Below are 18859 nucleotides of genomic sequence, written 5' to 3'. Positions count from 1 at the left end.
TAGTCTTACCTACGGAGTACCTCCATTAGGTATATCTGTCTGTCTCCCTTATCAATAATAAAGAGCCTGGAAGATTTCAAGATCAGAGCGCAGATCAACATCGGTGTAATCCGTACACTTCATTGTCTTCTCCATATTGGAACATTCTCTTTGATACTTCGAACTCACTCAACCTGGATATATCCTGAGTTTGTCCTAGTTCTATCTTATCCTAAACCCCTATATCATGATCGCTCGTCGCCCCAGTATCCCTTTAGCACGGCTATTGTGGGAGCCAAGGTGCGTCTTATAGTTATGATTTCCAAGAATATTCAAATCCAATGGACATGCGACCGTGATATAGACAAGCTAAACCAAATTAATCCAACTGATTTTGGCTGTATAGAAGGACTTGTTGCCGGAATCAAAGGGATGCTAGGGATGGTGAGTCAAATATTTTATCGATGGTGCAATATCTTCTTATTGTTATTGATTTTTTTTTTTCTTTTTCCGTACAACCTCGATGATTCATATTCTTTAATCTTCCCTTTGTTATTTAAAAGAACACTTCAACTTCGAAAAAAAAAAAACAGAATGGAGTGAATTCGGGATATTTCCAGTGTTCTGTTTGGTTGATTTTTGAAGCGGAGAGAATCCGACCCAACATCACTTCACTCTCCGCCCATTGCAAGCCATTGCGAACCATTGCAAAGCATATTGGACTAATCATGGATTTAGTCGAATCAGAGAGCCCTTCTGAAGAGGACCAGAAAACCTGGGAGTCTGATTCTCATACTCAAAGTGATGCCAGTGCCCTTCCCAATAGTGACTGCGGCATCGGCCATCGCGTGCTCGCCAGTCGCTCCGTTCTCGCTCTAGCCGTTGATGAACACTGTGTTTTTGCTGGTCTACAAGGAGGAGACATTGTTGTAAGTTAATTACGTTAGATCATTTCAAAACGTCTACGGCAAAGGTTCTTGTACTGCCAAGACTCGAGGCTGATCTTTTTATCAGGCGTGGTCTCTGGAAACTTATGATCTTGTGGTATCCGTCCACGCACACAAAGAGAGCGTGCTAGGGCTCTATCTCTCTGAAGATGGAAATTTACTATTTTCAAGCGGCGGCGACTCTGTGGTCAACGTGAGTCATGCAATTGAAGAATGTCGCGAACCGGGATTAATGACGTGGACAGGTGTGGTCCACGCGAACATTTGAACGTCTCTACTCGATCTATTCACACCACGATGTGGGCGATATATTTACAGTAGTATATTCATCGAATAACCAAACTCTTTACTGTGGTGCACAAAACACAAGCATACAGGTAGCTAATCCTTGTCTACATCCCTATCAAAGAACATTCTAACTCGGACAGTGGTGTGATCTCTCCGAGGAAGGGTCAACATTAAACCAAGCATCATCCGCTCACCCATCTAAGCGGACGCATCGTTTCTTTGATTCCCGAGGACCGGACGGTACTCGCGCTTCAGGGTCATCAGAGGGTGCCCTCTCTGACGGTGGTCGTGTGTTGAGCTTCAAGCGGGACCATCATAAGCTCTTCGCGCACCATGGCTACGTCTACTCCATGCTTCTAGTCAAAGGTCTAGTCGAGACCGCTCCTTCCGAGGAGGTTCTTTTGACTGGTGCAGGCGATGGTGTGGTGAAGATGTGGCGCCTAGGTCAGGATCCTGGCGCGGCTCCATCCCAAATCGCCAAGCTGCAAAATGGAGATCCTGTGTTGACTGTTGCCGTTGAGGGATCACTACTCTACTGTGGTTTGGCTGGCGGTGCCCTTAACATTTGGAATTTAGACTCTCACCAGCTCGTTAAGCGGATCACTAGACATACTGGAGATCTGTGGGCTGTGCATGTAATCCAGGGTATCGCTATTTGTGGTGACTCTAGTGGAACAGTTAAGGTATGCACTGATCTAGATTTCTCTCCCCTTCGAATCGATTTCCGCTGACCATTGGTAGAAATTCAACTCCCGGTTCGAAGAGGTCGGTGGCTGGATTGCTCATGAGGGCACCATGCTTGCCTCGGCTGCTGGACGGTTCAAGGATCGCCAGATCTATGCCACTGGTGGAAATGATAATTCAGTAGGAATCTGGGATTTAACTGAATTCTTTATGACCCAGGAAGAGCTGCCTCCGATCAGCAACGGTACGTCCCATACAGGCTATTCACGTCGAACACCCGCTAAATTTCACCCAGACGAAATGGTCAACAGTCTTGCAAAGTTCGTTTCTTTCAAGACCATTTCAGCAAGTCCCAAATTCGCTGGAGAATGCAACCAAGGTGCTGCTTTCCTTCGACGGCACTGCAACTACCTCGGTGCCAAGACTAAGCTCCTGACTACTGGCCAGGATACCAACCCTATTGTTTTTGCTAGATTTAACGCTACCTCGCCTGAAAAGGTAGACAAGACTATCCTCTTCTATGGCCACTATGACGTTGTAGGCGCAGAGACGAACCGACCCAAGTGGAGAACAGATCCTTATCAGCTGACTTCCATTAACGGATTTCTGTACGGCCGTGGTGTGTCTGATAACAAGGGACCCATCCTGGCATCACTGTATGCCGCAGCTGATCTTGCCCGGACGAAGACCTTGCGATGCAACGTCATTTTCCTCATTGAAGGCGAGGAAGAGTCCGGGTCCCAAGGTTTCCACGAAACGGTTCGCGAGCACAAGGCTCAGATCGGACCCGTGGACTGGGTTCTTCTAGCAAATAGTTACTGGCTTGACGACTTCAACCCGTGCTTAACATACGGGCTACGCGGTGTTGTGCACGCCAACTTGGTAATTACAAGCGACCATCCTGATCTTCACAGTGGTATCGACGGCAGTACATTGCTAGATGAACCGGTCAAGGATATTGCTATGCTTCTGTCCACAATTGTGGGACGCAAGGGAAAAATCAATCTGCCCGGCTTCCATGATGCTGTCAGGCCTCTCACAGATGCCGAACAGAAGCGGTTCGAGGCTATTGCCGATGTATTGCTTCTGCAGCACCCAGAGATCCCCGACAGTCAAGCGCTGATCAAGTCGCTGATGCATCGCTGGCGTGAACCCGCTTTGACCGTCCACTCGGTAGAAGTCCCTGGAACCAAGAGCGCAACGACCATCGCGCGCCGAGCCAAAGCAAGCCTATCAATCCGTATCGTACCGGATCAGCACGCCGACGAAGTCGCAGCCAACCTCACCGCCTATGCGCAAGAGCAATTCGCGTTGCTCGATTCACAAAACGACCTCACAGTCGAAATCACCGGCAAATCCGACGCCTGGCTCGGGGACCCAGATAACGAAATCTTCGCCACGCTGTCAGAGGCGATAACCGCAGCATGGACCCCATCACAAGAGGACCCGAAACGCCAATACCCGCCCATCCCACAATCTACAAACACTCACCCAGCGATCGAGCCCAAACCCAGCGCGGGTCCAATCCCCGAACTTCGCCGTAAAGACTCATCCGACAGTCTGGCCTCGCACGCTGAGCGGGTAATCACATCGACAACGACCTCATCAGCGGGCAAGGAAGCCGCGCGCAAACGGTCCTTGCAAACAGCCGCCACAGTCCCAACGTCCTCCACCCTCACACAAGCCACACCAACTTCAACTGAGGAGTCAGTTGCATTGCCAATCCGAACTAATTCTGCTCCGGATACCATAACCCCGACCAGAAATGGACCAGCTGCTGCCTCTGGCGTAGCTAAAGTGAAACCAATGTTCATCCGTGAGGGCGGATCCATCCCAACCATTCGGTTCCTAGAAAAGGAGTTCTCAGCCCCGGCAGCTAACTTGCCTTGTGGACAGGCGAGTGACAACGCCCACTTGGATAACGAGCGCATGCGAGTGGAGAATTTGTATAAGAGCCGGGAGATTTTCCGGTATGTGTTTGCTAATTTGGTGGATAAGTCTTGAGTGCCTTATCTCTTTTTTTGGGTCTCATTTTGTAAAAAATATAACTCTTTTCACTTTTTTTTTTTTTTTTACATGGCATTACATCTAGCATCCCCCAGACCGATAGTCTGTAGGCCCAATGGGTTATGGTGATCATTATCCATACATTCCGGACCAGCAATCTCCCGATCGACGTTGAGAATACAGGTCCCATCGACATTCAACGCCGTAACGGAGAGGACAGTGCCCCGAATCGGATCATCTCATCTTTTTCCCTAATCCACCGCTCCATATTTCCCAGGTTTCTCGCACCAACCCATGCGCCCCGCATGGAGATCTGTCTGGCCCCTGGAGTGAAGCCGCTAAGCCACTAAGCGGCTCGGCCATTGAGCTGTTGTACGTAGTACACGCTCTCTTCCCATGTGCGACATCGCCTGTAGAGTGTTCTATTCCCAATCCATAATCCCAATATCCACAAATGTCTCATAGAAACACAGTCCCTCCACAGCAAGCTCAATCCTGTCTAGGCATTGGCCGATTCAAGATTTGATACTAGGATTTGGCTAGGATATAGCCTGAAAGAAACTCGGTTCTAGTCAGGATAGGGAGTTCCATGCATGGCGCTCGCTTTGTTCGACTGGGTATTAGATCGATCCCCATCAATCTTCGGTACCACTTAAGATCTAAGAAACAGATTGGATAGGTCAATTTCAAGATTATATACCGGGGGACTTAACATTTTGTGGTTCTTGGCGTAGAGGATTGGGACTAGGTGGGTTTCTTTTCTTTGTGTGCTGGCATGGATAGGAGAGTTGGATATTTTCTAGCTTTCCACCTTTCTAGCATTCCAATCTTTGGAAGCTTCCACTAGGCTCGTGGGCAAAGGTTAGAGAATATTTTATCAAGACTAGGAGATATATGGACATCATGTAGCTATAAGAAGAGGAAGGTGCCCAGGTATTGATCAACAGTGACCCATTGTGTTTTCTACTTTCTTTACCTTTGTATTCCCAAAATGAATTCTCTTCCATTTCAAACCGTTCTTTCGAATTTGTCTAGGCCATTTCAGAGCTTGGTCAATATGGGGAGTACATCTCGTCCTGTCTATCTTCTCGATCGAGATGAGGCGGAGACTACACGGTATGTGTTTCCTTTTGGCTTTCTTCTGTCACTTCAAATTTCCTTGAATTTTTCAAATCAAAGATATTCTAGATATCTATTTGAAGTATCTCCAAAGATCTGAAATATCCAAGATGTCTATATTTTAAAGATCTGACAATATTCCCCTTTCCTTGCATGGGGGACCCGACAGTTTGGTAACCGGCATTTTGGCATTTTGCTGATACGCCAAGTACATTAGTCTCAATAATCAGCATCACTTTCTGGTTGAACTTTCCAACCTCATTCATCCGTCTATTCCAAAAGATGGTATTACAGCTGTCGCCGACTTGGGCACTGGCACAGGGTATGTTGAGTTGCTTTTCTTTTTTTTTGAAGATAAAAGTCATTGTCACACAGAAGCTAACCCACCACAGCGTATGGCTCGAAGATGTCGCCAACTTGCTTCCAAATAAGTCGGTCTACCTCCACGGCTTTGATATCTCTTCAGTTCAATTCCCGCGAGGCCACAAGATCCAACGACCTGGTCAAAATCCAATCCCATTAAGCGTCCACAACGCACTGATCCCATTCCCAGAAGAGCACCGTGGTCGATACGACCTTGTGCACATCCGACTCCTAACAGCAGGCCTGAAACAGGTCGATTACATTCGGGTGCTTGAAAACGCACGAGCTCTACTAAGCATGTCCTCCCATCCCTCCCTTTCTCTTCGCTCCCCTCTCTTTTATCCAAGAATACATATTCCCACCATGGAGCTTCTAACTAACAACCACAGAAATAAACGGCTGGATCCAATGGGAAGAAGTCGACCACACGGCCTTCTGCACAGATGCTGTCCCAGAGCTAGCAGCGATAACCCAGCTGCGGGAATCAGTGATCAAGGCCATGCTCAAACTAGGCCTATGCCCATTCGCTCCACAGCGCGTGTTTGGCGAGATCTCTGTGTACGGGTTCGCCGACATCGTCCGTGAGACTTACACTACTGCTGGGAAGGACAACTTGCAGCCTTTTGCGAAGAAATGGGTTGCTGGTGTGATGCGTGCGCTGGCGCCGAATTCTTTGGTTATTACGGGCCAAGCTCAAGGTATGAAGGATGCGCGTGGGATGATTGAAAAGCTGATTCTTGAGTTTGAGGCTCATTGTGAATCTGCGTCAGCGCTGGTTAACTTGGGTGTTACAGTTGGTCGGAAAGTGAGGTAATTTTCCGGTTTAGACTGGGTTGGGTGTTTTTGTAGTTATGATTTTATTGGCAGGCTTTTTGTTCTAAAAAAAGAAAATTGTGTTGGCGTTGGATCAGCATGTGTGTACCTAACGCTTTCACAAATGAAACTATGTGTCGGGTTCATTCAAACACTTTCGTGACACTCGATCTCGCCCTCGTTCAAGATAAGTATCATCTATACATATGTACGTATCATTCAAAAATATCAGTGTCCGTTTCCCTGGTGGTTCCTAACCGTTCCAGAGCTTCCAGAGCCCCAGTGCCCCACAAAACTAATCCGGGGAGAAAATATTTTCAATTCTTCACATTCAAAAAAAAAAAAAAACTGGACCCTTAAAATTCCAGATCTAACCAGCAATGGCAGAATCAATGGAAATCCAGGAAGCCTCGCCCAAAGGGCGAAGCAAAGTTCAAGTTACCGCAATTATGGTAGCGCTTTCAGTAAGACGCGAAAACCGAAAACCCATACGTTGAATTCGTCTACTAATTCCACTAGTTAGCGATGTTTATCGCCGCGCTAGATCAAACGATCATGGCTACAGCGATTCCAACAATTGCCGCGTATTTCCACTCCTCTGCTGGGTATACGTGGATTGGTGGAGCATACCTTCTCAGCTCCGCCGCCAGCGCATGTATCTGGGCCAAGCTTTCTGATATTTGGGGACGAAAACCTATTTTGCTTTTGGCTGTTGCGTGGTTCTTCCTCAGCTCTATTCTTTGCGCTGCTGCTACTAGCATGGAGATGTTGATTGCGGGCCGAGCGCTGCAGGGTGTCGCTGGTGGCGGTTTGCTCCAGCTAGTTACGATTATTATTTCTGATTTGTTCAGTGTCAGGTAAGATATCTTAACTGCTTTCTGTTGGCTGTTCTATATTTGCCAGTCTGTACTTATCATGGAGGCCTTTACTAACTGTCATCACAGACACCGCAGTTTATACCTCGGCCTGATGGAGGTCATGTGGGCTTTTGCTGGTGGCGTTGGACCATTGCTCGGCGGTGCATTCAGTCAGTATGTCACTTGGAGATGGACTTACTGGATCAATCTACCGATTTCGGGGGTGACATTTGTGCTCCTTTTCTTTTTCCTGGATGTGCACAACCCCCAGACGAAAATCATGGATGGCGTCCAGGCCATTGACTGGTTTGGCAGTCTCTCTATTCTAGGCCTTACTCTCATGCTTCTATTGGGATTGGACTTCGGCGGCGAGACATTTGCCTGGGACTCGCCACAAGTGATCTGTCTGATTGTCTTTGGATCTCTATGTTCCTTGCTGTTCGTCTACAGCGAGAAGAAACTAGCAAAGTATCCCTTGATGCCTATGGATATCTTCGCTCGGTTCTCTAACATCGCTACTTTGCTAGTAGCATTTGCGCATGGTTTTGTTAGTATCTTCACATTTCATTGATCAATTTTCAGCCACTAACAAACCTATAGGTCTTCATCGCAGGGGAGTACTATATCCCACTCTACCTACAATCCGTGCACGGCTCCTCACCAATGGGCTCTGGTGTCCTCATTCTCCCACTTGTCGTGATGGAAGCATTCTCCGGCATGTTCACTGGTGCAATCATCCACCGCACCGGTCGATACCTGGAACTCATCTGGATCGGCCTGGTGCTGATGACCATCGGAAACGGGCTGTACATCAACCTCGGTGTGGGATCATCCGTCGGCGAGATAGTCGGGTACCAGATCCTCAGCGGATTTGGCGCTGGATTCCTCTTCCAAACACCCATCATCGCCATCCAAGCCATGGTCTCCCAGGAGGATACTGCCACCGCCACGGCAACAATTGGCTTCATTCGCAACATGGCAACCGCGGCTTCTATTGTGATTGGCGGTGTTGTCTTCCAGAATAGTATGGGCCAGAAGCAGTCCAGCTTGTTGAATTCCGGTATGTCGAGTAGCATGGCGGCTCAGATGTCTGGGGATTCGGCTGCTGCGAGTATCGAGTCGATTAAATTCATCACCGATCCAGCACAATTGCTTGCCGTTAAGGAAGCTTTTGCTTGGAGTCTGAGGAATATGTGGATTCTTTACACGTGCATGTCTGCTGTTGGTGTCTTCTTTTCGGTCTTTATTCTCAAGACTAAGCTGAATAAGGAACATGTTGAGACCAAGACGGGACTGAATATCGAGAAGACGCCTGTTGTTGAGAATGTTAGCCTATAGATTCTTGGCAGTATATTCATCTCTTTATTCCTGTACATCTCATATGAAGCATAGAGTTTGATAGTAAATGGGACGCTAAATTAAGGTTAAATGCACAAAACTATCAGGCGACCCACCTCACTGTTGGATTATCTTGCTATGTCAGATTGGAGAACAGCACAAAACTCAAGACTCAATTCAATTAAAGCAACCAGAAGAACCAATATTATCCACATGAATGTATGCGACGGGTAACAATATATGCAAAACCGAGTAAAGGAGACAAACTAAGAAGCCAATATAGACAAGCAAAACAAGTGAATAGTTCATCACAAAGCATCAGCGCTTCCTTATTGTGTCGAACACTTTCCTCCAACCACACAGAGGACAGGCAGATCTGCAACACTATTCCCAACCCAGAGCTTAATGCCCTGTCCATTGACAGGAGCCTTCCAATCCTGCATCACAACATCCCAAACACTAATATCCTTCCGAGTAATATGCAACGTAACTGTCTCACTCTGACCAGGCGCAAGTTCCTTTGTCTTCTCAAACTGCCGGAGCTGCAAGGCTGGCGTATCCAGCCCCAAACTAGACGGAAGCTCAACATATAGCTGGGCGACAGCCTTGCCGGTTCGTTTACCTGTATTCCGGACCTCCAACTGGACCGAAAATACAGTCTCGAAGAGAGCGGGATTTCCTCCCTCACCACCTCCGGCCCGAGGGACTGCGTGTGGCTCGGTGCTGTAGCCATCCGGGTAGGAGTATTTCTTCGTCGCAGTGATCGACTGCGGCTTTTTCAGGTAGGGGTAGAGGTAGCGCGAGATGCGGGTGAAGTTGGTAGAGGACCAGGCGACTTCTGACGCGTCCGGGATGCTGGTGTTGTAGGAGGGAGTTGACAGCTTAGTGGGTCGTGCAGCTGGGTAGGCCGAGTCTAGCGGAGTTCCTGTTGACAGCGAAGGCTGGGAGAAGTTGAAGGTGGTGTAGGAGAGACCGTGGCCGAATGGATACCGAGGTGTGATATTGGCCTTGATAAAGTGCCGGTAGTCGATATATAGCCCCTCGGTATATGTGTCCTGGATCTGGCCAAATGGTTGATTGATCAAGTCCACGCTATCCGGGTAATCGTCTTCGCTGCGGGGAATAGTGTATGGCATGTGGCCACTTGGACTATAGTCACCAAAGAGGACATCGGTAAGGGAGTTGCCAGCTTCTTGTCCAGGAAGATGTGCCACAACCACTGCTTTCACGGACTTGAGTTCAACCCACTCTTCCATCAGAATCGGCCCGACGGTGTGGACAATCACGACTACGTTGGAAAACTTCTCTGCGGCTGCTTTAACAAGATCATCACCATTGTGCCAAGCATTGAGTCCCGCTTGAGTTCGATCTCCCGGGTTCCCTTCCACTGTAATAAAGTTTTCGCCCGAATCGGCGTTGATGAAAACAAGAGCGATATCGTTGGCATTGGCGGTGACATCTGAGGGGAACTTGTCGGTGATGTGGAACTCGGAATTTTTAGCAATATTAGAAATTGCCTCTTGGGGTGTGATGAGATAGGGTAGCCTGGCTGTGCCACTGCCCCAACCCATGGTCAAAACGCCTTTGTCGCATCCTTGGTCACTGCATGAGTTGAGACCACCTGGATTCCCACCCGCATCTGTGCCGAATATCTTGAGAGAATCATTGCTGCGCAGAGGAAGAATGTCCATGTCGTTCTTGAGTAAGGTAATTGCTTCCCGTGCGACGGCTCTTGCGGTGATATTGTGATTGCCCCTCACGTCAACGAACTGGTTAACGACACCATATGGAGAAACTACAGCCCCAGGGTAAATCAGACCCTTCTCGTTTTGGGTGTTGGTCGAGAAGTTTGGCAAAGGATAATCTTTATCCTGCCCGTATTTATACCAAGTAGCAACGATACGTTGAACCTAGACCAGTATATTAGACATGAGGGAAATCCCTACATAAAGAACCACGTACCATATCGTTGAGACGGTTCACAGGCACACTGCCGTTCAAGATCGAACGTGACAGCTCAGCACCCCAGTATGAATCTCCGAACAAGGGAACTGCTCCATCGCCAGGCATGGACATATCCAAACCAGCTATGGCAGACGCAACGCCGGAATAATGACCCAGCCAATCCGTCATCACAAATCCTTGGAAGCCAAGCTCATCCTTGAGAATATCGTTGAGCAACTTGCTGTTCTGAGAGCACGAAGAGCTATTGACCTATCAGATGTCAGCAACATACACAAAAAATGGGATTGGGATCGAAGGAGACTCACATCGGAATAGGCTGTCATTAAGGACCCTACACCCGCACGAACACCCTCAGCAAAAGGCCATAGGTACAGCTCATGCAATGTGCGATCGTCAATATTGGACGAATAACCCTGAGTGACAACACTGCTCATGCGATGCATTTCCTGCTCATTACCAATGTAATGCTTGATGGCTGCGATAGCGCCAGTGCTCTGCATGCCTTTTATAGTCTGGGCGCCTCCAAAACCCTGCAGAGTGGGATCAGCACCAAAGCCTTCCCAGTTCCGTCCACCGCGTGGCTTACGGCCAAGTGGTCCCACGGATGGTCCCAGGAGTACGTTAACTCCCTTTCCGCGAGCCTCTTCGCCAAGCCCAACTCCTCGTTCATACATGAGGTCTTTGTTGAAGGTCGCGCCAACCGTAATACCAGGCGGGAAGGCAGTATTGTGGTCTGAGTTGCGGACTCCTAGAGGACTGTCTTGGAGACATAGATTGGGAACACCCAGGCGAGGCACGCTCCCTGTCTGCCCTACACAGGGTCCCATGAAGAAGCCAGTACCTGTCGTCAGATTGACCTTCTCGGCCAGTGTCATATTGCTGACAAGATGATACGCCTTAGAGTAGGCTTCACTCCAGTCGGTAATCCAGCCTCCCGGGGGAGTGGGATAGTATGGAGGCGACTCATAGCCTTCTTCTGCTCTTTCGTGCAGGTGTGTGGTAGAGTCGGATTCGTCTGGCACTGGGGAGGCCAGGAGAAGCGGGGTTAGAAGAGAGACTAGAGCTAGATGTGCCCAAGGAGCCATGGCGATGGATTCGCAATGAACAAAATGAAAAAAAAAACAGACAATAAAAGATCGTAGTTGGGCCAGTTAAGAGAACGAGTGTATTATTTCTTCCAGTTTCGAATCTGCAGGATTGCAAGCAGGGTCCTCGGGGGACTATAAGAAAACAGCGCACGAGGGACTAGTACGTTCAAGGAACAGGGAAGGAGCAAAGCCCGCGTGCACATCTCGGAGAAATGCATATCCTTGCTAGATTCGAGGAGGATCGTCATAGGATATATCCTATTGGCACTGTACCTAGCAGCTTGTCGCAATTGTTCAAGGATCGACTCGTGGTTGTGTACTAGCGAATTTGCTTGCATAGCCGAGGGCTACCGGACAATACACCACAATGCTGACAGGCTGTGACATATAGCATAAGTACCTAGATGCTACTCTGTAGGTACTTTCTAATTAGCTGCCAGACTATCCTTGCCCTAAAGAGACATAGTGTCAGGGGTTTCAATAATTAAATATGCAACTCCGTCACGCCCCCTTTTCCCGAGCAACTCACGATCCGAGGCCATTCCGTTATTACTCTGTAGTTCATCGAGAGCTTACTGAAGATAAAATACACGACACCGGCCCGTTTGATCGAAATCAAAATGGTGTTCAATTTTGATCCATTGGTATACATGTCCACTCCACGTCTTTAGATCTTGGTATAGCGCAGGTAAGGCTTGACCTCGCGAACTTCACCGAACTTCTTCTGGGCATCCGAAGTACTGACAGAGGGAGGCACGATGACATCATCGCCAACCTGCCAGTCGATCGGGGTAGTTACACCATTCTTATCACCGGTCTGCAGGGAGTCGATAACCTGCAGGACCTCCGCAGAGTTTCGACCCGTGGAGGCAGGGTACATCATGGTTAGGCGGATCTTCTTGCTCGGGTCAATAATAAAAACGGAGCGAATAGTAAATGCAATAGCCTCCTGCCCGATGCTATCCTGGTCGATCATGTCGTAGAGGAAGGCAACTTTGCGGTCGGCATCGGCGATGATTGGGAATTTGACTTGTGTCGAGCCAACTTCGTTGATATCCTTGATCCACTCGTCGTGGGAACCGAGCCCGTTGGCACTCTGGAGAGAAGGGGCGCATCAGCTAAGGCTCTGTAGGGGTTGCAAATGGCGGGGACTCACCAATCCGATCATCTTGACTCCGCGTGCGTCAAACTCATGTTGAAGCCGGGCGAAAGCGCCCAATTCAGTTGTACAGACCTAACTGCATATTAGTTCAGTGTCTTCATAGAGTATATTGGTGAGAAATACAGGTGTGAAGTCGGCAGGGTGCGAAAAGAGGATGGTCCACTTATCACCGATGAACTCGTGGAAGTCAATTTCGCCCTGGGTGGTGAGCGCCTTGAAGTTTGGCGCTATCTTGTGTTAGCATGGTATCTAGGCAAGTCAAATGCAATTCTGTTCGAGACTGTACCAATTGATCCCAGGCGCAGACGCGGCTGTTCCATCTGGGCCGAGAAGAACCGGCGGAAAGCTGGCGCACGAGGCAGCTGTGCAGACCACGAGGCCCGTGGAGCAGCTCTGAAAGCACCGAAAATCTGAGGGACGATTCTGGAAGCCATGATTGTTAAGAGTGTAATTCCAAGCTCCAAAATGTCAAGTCGGGACTTCAAGGGACCCCTGCGGACCTGAGCTTGAGACGTCATCAAATCTGACTAATCACCAATTTACCTGGGCCTTCCAATGTTTGCCCAGGTCCAGGTGCTCGTATTGAATGCTTTTGTCACTTGGATTTGTCTACTCCGTACACACATACGTATATATATATATATCCCATTGTTCTCATGATCGTCATAACGTTGAATCTAAACCTTACATCCTACATATGTAAAGATCTTGCATGTGCCATACAACGGTAAAAGGGGACCTGCAGATTTATGCAAAATGCTATTAATAATTTTAAGATCACCTGACTTGCATAAGTAGGTATATCCCAATATTAGTTACATACCTACTCTGTACAAACCTTGGAAGTAATCGTCTTCCCAGCCCCATCCTTTTCTCGGGTTGGGTCTGTTGCGGCTTACACAACTTTCTCTTGCATTAATCAACTTCGAATATCAATAACTCGATGTCCCTATACTATCAATATACCGATTTCCTCCAGTAGTATTTTTAGCCATTAAACTAGCTATCCTTGCATTTTCAGCTTCATCCCTCGCCAATTGGGCCTGTTGTTCAGCTTCTAAATCCTTGGTATATTTTGCCTGTAGCCGCATGATTTTTCTTGCATCGGTATCCAATCTCTGCTCAATCTTCCTACTAGCAAGCGCAGGAGAGAGAGCAATTTGATTAGCTCCAAGAATCGACCGCCGATTTTTTGGAGCCTCCCGCTGAGCTTTGTGGGCGCGAGCCTTAGTTAAAGCTCGCTCACTATGGGCCAGCTTCTGGGCTATAAGCGCACTTCTATCTATACAACGCTGGATATACTTTCGGAGGCGTACGGAATTTTTATCTAGAGCCTGTAGGTCCTCTATAAGCTTAGAATTAAGCTTATTGATCCTCTCAATGGTATATAGAGGAGAATTAACCGGTGAACTAGGAAGCTCCGGGGGAGGGGGGGGGGGGGGGGGGGGACGGCGTATTGATAATACGTATATCACCAATATTATTGAGAAATTGATCCCGTAAAGGTTGAAGCAATACCTCTAGATCTAAAGGCTAAATACCCCTAGATAATTTGATAACTCTAGAGGTAAAGGCCTTTCGTTGTATATTCCCGATTATATAGAAAAAGTCCCGTTGTTTCGAGGTATTTCCACCCTATATAACAGTATTATTATCCGCTGTACGAAAATAATGTTTTAGGTATTGGAAAGCCTCGCCATCCAGCGGTTGAGTAAAGTGAGTTATATAGGGTAAAAACCAGATTGGGATAATAAAATACTGGGTGTAAAAGGTGATAAATTCGATAGTTATATAAGAACTATAGTTATCTATTATCAAAATACGCGGCCGGCCTTCGTCAATACGAGAGATAGTTACTTTATAAAAAGAGCAAAGCTATTCAAAGGTAGTAGTATTATCAATCCAGCTATTGGGGGTAGGCTTGATACGAAAATCAGGGATATCAATATCAGTAAACCACTCCTCTATCTGTTTTCCACCCTTAGTTAAGAACTAGGGTAGTATTACCCAGCTATCGGCAGCAATATATTCAATACCAGTAATTGATTCAGTATATCCCCCAGTAGCAATAGGATTATACGTACGAGAAGAGACCACTTTTTGTTTCTTTCCCTGGCCTAATTGATAGCCGGTTTTATCCCAATTGTAGATCTTATATAGCTCGATATTATACCTCTTAAGAACCTAGGAGAAATTACGAAACTAAATAGTAAGATTGTCAATATCTCCACTATCGATTCTCGCTTTTGCTATAGGTTTTAGGTGATAATACTTGAGGTATAGAGGTAATCTGTCGATATACCGGTACGGCCAGTTCGGACCGACAGTTTTTTCCTCGCTAGACTGGGCTAAAAGCCAATTTGCAGCCGATTTAATTGATATTGGCGTAGGTGTGGTCTTGATAGTATCTAGCGCTTCAACCCAGCTAAGCAATGCTTTTTCCTGAAGAAGATTGAGAGCTTTGGTAGAGTCGGCGCGGCCTGAACTGTTTTTGCGACCGTGAATCCGTGTATAGAACCTGTTATACGGAACCCCGAATTCTCGTGACAACGGTTTGATTTTTGGCTTTTTTTCTTTGATGGTAGGCTTCAATAGCCTTTGATATTTCATACTCGAAAGTCTGGACTTTTTTCGGCGTTTTTTTGGTGGTAAAAAATCGAGTACAAAGTGGTTGTGTGGAAGAAAAATTGTGTATTATGAAAAATAGTGTAAGCCGCAACAGACCCAACCCGAGAAAAGGGTGGGGCTGGGAAGACGATTAGTGCATCCACCATAGAGTCGACAAATGAGAATATATATTATCTGAGACATTCCGATGTACAAAGTAGGAAATTTGACACACATGGTTGAACTGAACTTCGGTATGATTGGACCAATGAGAGAGGCCCTATCTGAGACCCTTTAACACCGCCACAATGCTGTCAGCCAATGCCCCCCCCTTCGAATACGGAGAGTAATTTTTTAAAAATTTTAGTAGCTGTAATGATTTCTGTGAGATGATAAACCTGTGCGTTTTACTTGAAAACAAAAGGGGGAAATTCAGATTTAGCTTCGTTATGAGTTATAGAATGAAAGTCTTGCAAAACCATACTGATATCGACCTGAACTAACAACACAAAACTACAAAAAAAAAAAAAAAGAAAGAAAGCCAAGCTTTTGTGGGCCTTAGATCTCGCAAAAAGACACGATAAAGAAATATGGAGTACTGTTTCCTTAACAAGTCGGCGGATCCCTTTTCGAAAGACTCCATCTTCGTTCCTATATTCTCCCTCGAAAGGGCCTGTCACCTTCAAGATGGGACGGTTTCACTACCTACTTGGTTTCTTGCTACTTTTCATTTGTTCATCTCTTTGGATTGCATCGAGCTTGGGAAAACAACCATCAAGCATTGCTATTACTCATGGATCGTGCGTCTGCAGCGAAGACAACAATGTTACCATCGCCTTGGATGCCAGTATCGTTCCCTCGAACCGATCGGAACCTACCATTAATGATATGAAACCACCATCAGAACCCAAAATACCAAGCTATCTTCCAATCGCAAATTCCCATGATTATCACGCGCAGTTGTCAATCCCATCCAAGCTGTGGCAAAAGGCCGGTTCGATGAAAATCAACGACGACCGCGAGAAAGACATCCGCAGTTGGCTAGATGTGAACCCACGTCTACGACACGAGATTCTCACAGACGGCAGTGCAGACGAGTACGTTCGTGAGCATTTTGCCGATTATCCAGACGTCCTTGAGCTCTACCTCTCTCTACCAGTCCCGATCCTAAAAGCCGATCTTCTTCGCCAATTAATCCTGTACGCCGATGGAGGAATTTGGAGCGATCTTGACGTGACATGCCACCAACCAATTCATACCTGGATCCCGGAACAATACCAGAACAGAACAAATGTCGTCGTCGGTTTGGAATTCGATGGGACCCAGTTCGCGAGTTGGACGGTTATGTCGAAACCTAAGACAAGTCATATCGTGGCGGTCATCAAATATGTCATCGATGGACTGAAGGCATCTGCTGCAAATCACAATGTGACCACTGCCCAGCTTAACATGACAATGATCAGCGATGTGGTGGATGTTACGGGTCCACAGGCGATGACTGTTGCCATATTGAAAAACCTGCAAAAAGAAATGGGCGTTCCTTTTGGCCAAGCAAATATAACTAGTATCAAAGAACCCACCCTATTTCAGGATGTTCTCGTGCTGCCTAATGCCGCCTTTGCCTCTACTCAGGCTGGCTTCCCAGAGGACCGAGGGCCTTATCTTGTTGAACATCGTTACGCTGGCTCTTGGAAGAATGAAAATGGCGGGGAGACACAATCATGACATATCCAGAACTTTGTATTGGCGTTGCACGACCTGAAGCATATATGACAAGACGGACTTAGACAAGAGCATAAAATATAATCTGATTCTTGCATTCAGGTTTTAGTTGACTCTTGGGGGACTGTCTGTTGCTAGAAGAATAACCGCATGTAATTCCAACCTTGTGGCCGAAAATTTGGCGTCAAGAGAGACATGTTGTCCACAGATTCCCTCTTGGGTCTTTCAGTGCTCTAGAGCAAAGCTCTTCCCAGCTAGTCGGGCTGCGGTTGACTTTCGGTCTGGGATAAGGATTCTGGCAGGCTGGAAAGTCATTTCCAGCCCTAAGGCGATAGAGCCATTGTAGAAGTAATGCGACAGAGCTGACCAACCAATTCCCCGAACTGGACCTTTTGTGGTTCGTCGGTTCGCCTAGAATTTCCAACCTCCATCTAGACCACATGTTCTCTCTGTCATCCATCTCCCCGAATGCCAGAATTCCATACCAAGAAATCGCCGAAATCGCCAGTGCGTTGACTGCAATCCATTCCCCCAAGCCAACTGTATGCGATCCGAATCGAAGGTGCAACGGTCGCATGCGCTTTGAAACACGAGACGGGCCTTGCTAGGTGAAGCGAGAGAGCAAGATTCGCCTCCGCACAGGGCTGGAGGCTACTAAAAGTTCTCGATATGGCGAAAACGATCTCTTCCCCTACCGTGATTGGACGTGACTCATTGATTCCACGGCCATCTGAGCTTCATATCCTCGTTGTTTCCATCTTCCCAACTTTCATCAGCGCAACAAGCATAACGGAAATTGGGTTATGGGGTTCCGTGGGCAAGACAAAGGCCAACAAATCTGCAAGCTGCTTATCAGTACCGCTCTCTTTCAGATGGAGGTTCATGTGGAAGTCTCATCTCTTTTTTGGTTGGGTGACACCGTCCTCCTCAATTCTGCCGTAGCAGCCAGCCAAGGCCGCGATACCAGAGTCGCAGCAGCACCTTGATTTGGGCTTTGGTACCTTCATGGCCAGGATTCATGGGAGACTGGAGGGGTATCATCGGAGGCGCCAGTGAGGATCGTGCCATTTTTAGGGGTGTTGCTTGTTGTGGAAGATTCCAAAACACCGTTTGAAGACAACACAGGCGCTTTTGCCCCCTTTGCTGTGGCTTGGGGTCAAAAGAGAATGGGATAGGAATCGGCTTTGCGGTAGAATGACTAAGGGCGATGTTGACATCCTTCAGCTAAACCTCATCATTTGTGGGGGACTTACTGCTCTTTTACGAGGTGACCAAGGAGATTGGAAAGAAAGTACTACAGAAAGGATGTCCAACACCTAGATGCTTGACTGACGGCTGTCTCCCGAGGTATCAAGGAATCTATGCAAGCAAAGAACTAGATCATCGTCAAGTGCTGCCAGTGGCAGCACCAGCTTCCAAGAGCCTAATCCCAAAGAACCAATGTTACAGCTTTCCCTCGATGTTTTACAGTAGTCGGAATGAGCTGCTTGTTCAAAAGATTGATGATTCGGGCGGATATCTGCATTTACTTGAAGCACTAGGCCTAGGGACGACTGTTGATACGTAAATTCTATGGAGGATCAATTGTTCAATCAATACAGTCCTTGTTGGTACCTAGGTAGGTGTACATACTTCTAAGGTTGGAACCTGGAAGCATTGTGACGTCAGCCCGATAGCTCGGTTCATGTACCCCACACGGGCCGCAAAGCTTAATCTATTGATCTACATACATACTACATCCATTGTCTATACACAATGTAAAATGTTTCCTATTGTCCCAGAAGGCCATTGATATGTAGTATTCTAATTCTTCATTTGGAGACGGATGCCTGAAGGCTGCCTTGAGTTGCTAGGAGGCGGTTGGAATAGGGCAGTCTCAATGGGCAGTCTCAATGGGCAGTCTCAATGGGCAGTCTCAAT

At 47.3% G+C, this 18859-nt stretch overlaps 7 protein-coding genes across 7 annotated transcripts; 4 read left to right on the top strand and 3 right to left on the bottom strand.

Annotated features, from left to right (window-relative positions):
• Positions 1-707: 707 nt before the first annotated feature.
• On the top strand, positions 708-3902 carry N7479_006831 (glutamine amidotransferase subunit DUG2; the record flags this gene model as incomplete). The annotated part of the gene is made up of 6 exons (XM_057254525.1): positions 708-908; positions 994-1119; positions 1172-1303; positions 1355-1897; positions 1956-2142; positions 2194-3902. 6 exons carry the CDS (start codon positions 708-710, stop codon positions 3900-3902), a joined length of 2898 nt encoding a protein of 965 aa, XP_057108387.1.
• A 1060-nt stretch (positions 3903-4962) lies between these two features.
• On the top strand, positions 4963-6201 carry N7479_006830 (putative LaeA-like methyltransferase; the record flags this gene model as incomplete). The annotated part of the gene is made up of 4 exons (XM_057254524.1): positions 4963-5021; positions 5242-5346; positions 5417-5589; positions 5777-6201. 4 exons carry the CDS (start codon positions 4963-4965, stop codon positions 6199-6201), a joined length of 762 nt encoding a protein of 253 aa, XP_057108386.1.
• A 379-nt stretch (positions 6202-6580) lies between these two features.
• On the top strand, positions 6581-8395 carry N7479_006829 (MDR family MFS transporter; the record flags this gene model as incomplete). The annotated part of the gene is made up of 4 exons (XM_057254523.1): positions 6581-6664; positions 6720-7057; positions 7145-7604; positions 7658-8395. 4 exons carry the CDS (start codon positions 6581-6583, stop codon positions 8393-8395), a joined length of 1620 nt encoding a protein of 539 aa, XP_057108385.1.
• Positions 8396-8724: 329 nt separating this feature from the next.
• Positions 8725-11445, bottom strand: N7479_006828 (beta-glucosidase; the record flags this gene model as incomplete). Its single annotated transcript, XM_057254522.1, has 3 exons — positions 8725-10305; positions 10358-10609; positions 10666-11445. The coding sequence occupies 3 exons, from the start codon at positions 11443-11445 to the stop codon at positions 8725-8727; spliced, it is 2613 nt and encodes an 870-aa protein (XP_057108384.1).
• Positions 11446-12115: 670 nt separating this feature from the next.
• On the bottom strand, positions 12116-13044 carry N7479_006827 (peroxiredoxin; the record flags this gene model as incomplete). The annotated part of the gene is made up of 4 exons (XM_057254521.1): positions 12116-12544; positions 12605-12682; positions 12734-12837; positions 12897-13044. 4 exons carry the CDS (start codon positions 13042-13044, stop codon positions 12116-12118), a joined length of 759 nt encoding a protein of 252 aa, XP_057108383.1.
• A 498-nt stretch (positions 13045-13542) lies between these two features.
• Positions 13543-15220, bottom strand: N7479_006826 (uncharacterized protein; the record flags this gene model as incomplete). Its single annotated transcript, XM_057254520.1, is given in 5 exon segments — positions 13543-13986; positions 14255-14485; positions 14618-14794; positions 14809-14840; positions 14932-15220. 5 exon segments carry the CDS (start codon positions 15218-15220, stop codon positions 13543-13545), a joined length of 1173 nt encoding a protein of 390 aa, XP_057108382.1.
• A 684-nt stretch (positions 15221-15904) lies between these two features.
• On the top strand, positions 15905-16942 carry N7479_006825 (glycosyltransferase family 32 protein; the record flags this gene model as incomplete). Its single annotated transcript, XM_057254519.1, has 1 exon — positions 15905-16942. One exon carries the CDS (start codon positions 15905-15907, stop codon positions 16940-16942), a length of 1038 nt encoding a protein of 345 aa, XP_057108381.1.
• Positions 16943-18859: the final 1917 nt, after the last annotated feature.

This window comes from Penicillium vulpinum (genome assembly GCF_028829585.1).
Source record: "Penicillium vulpinum strain IBT 29486 chromosome Unknown utg000003l_segment0_segment0, whole genome shotgun sequence".
Taxonomy (NCBI): domain Eukaryota; kingdom Fungi; phylum Ascomycota; class Eurotiomycetes; order Eurotiales; family Aspergillaceae; genus Penicillium; species Penicillium vulpinum.
The sequence above is the reverse complement of the archived record's forward strand: the minus strand, read 5'-3'. Positions and strand labels throughout refer to the sequence as shown.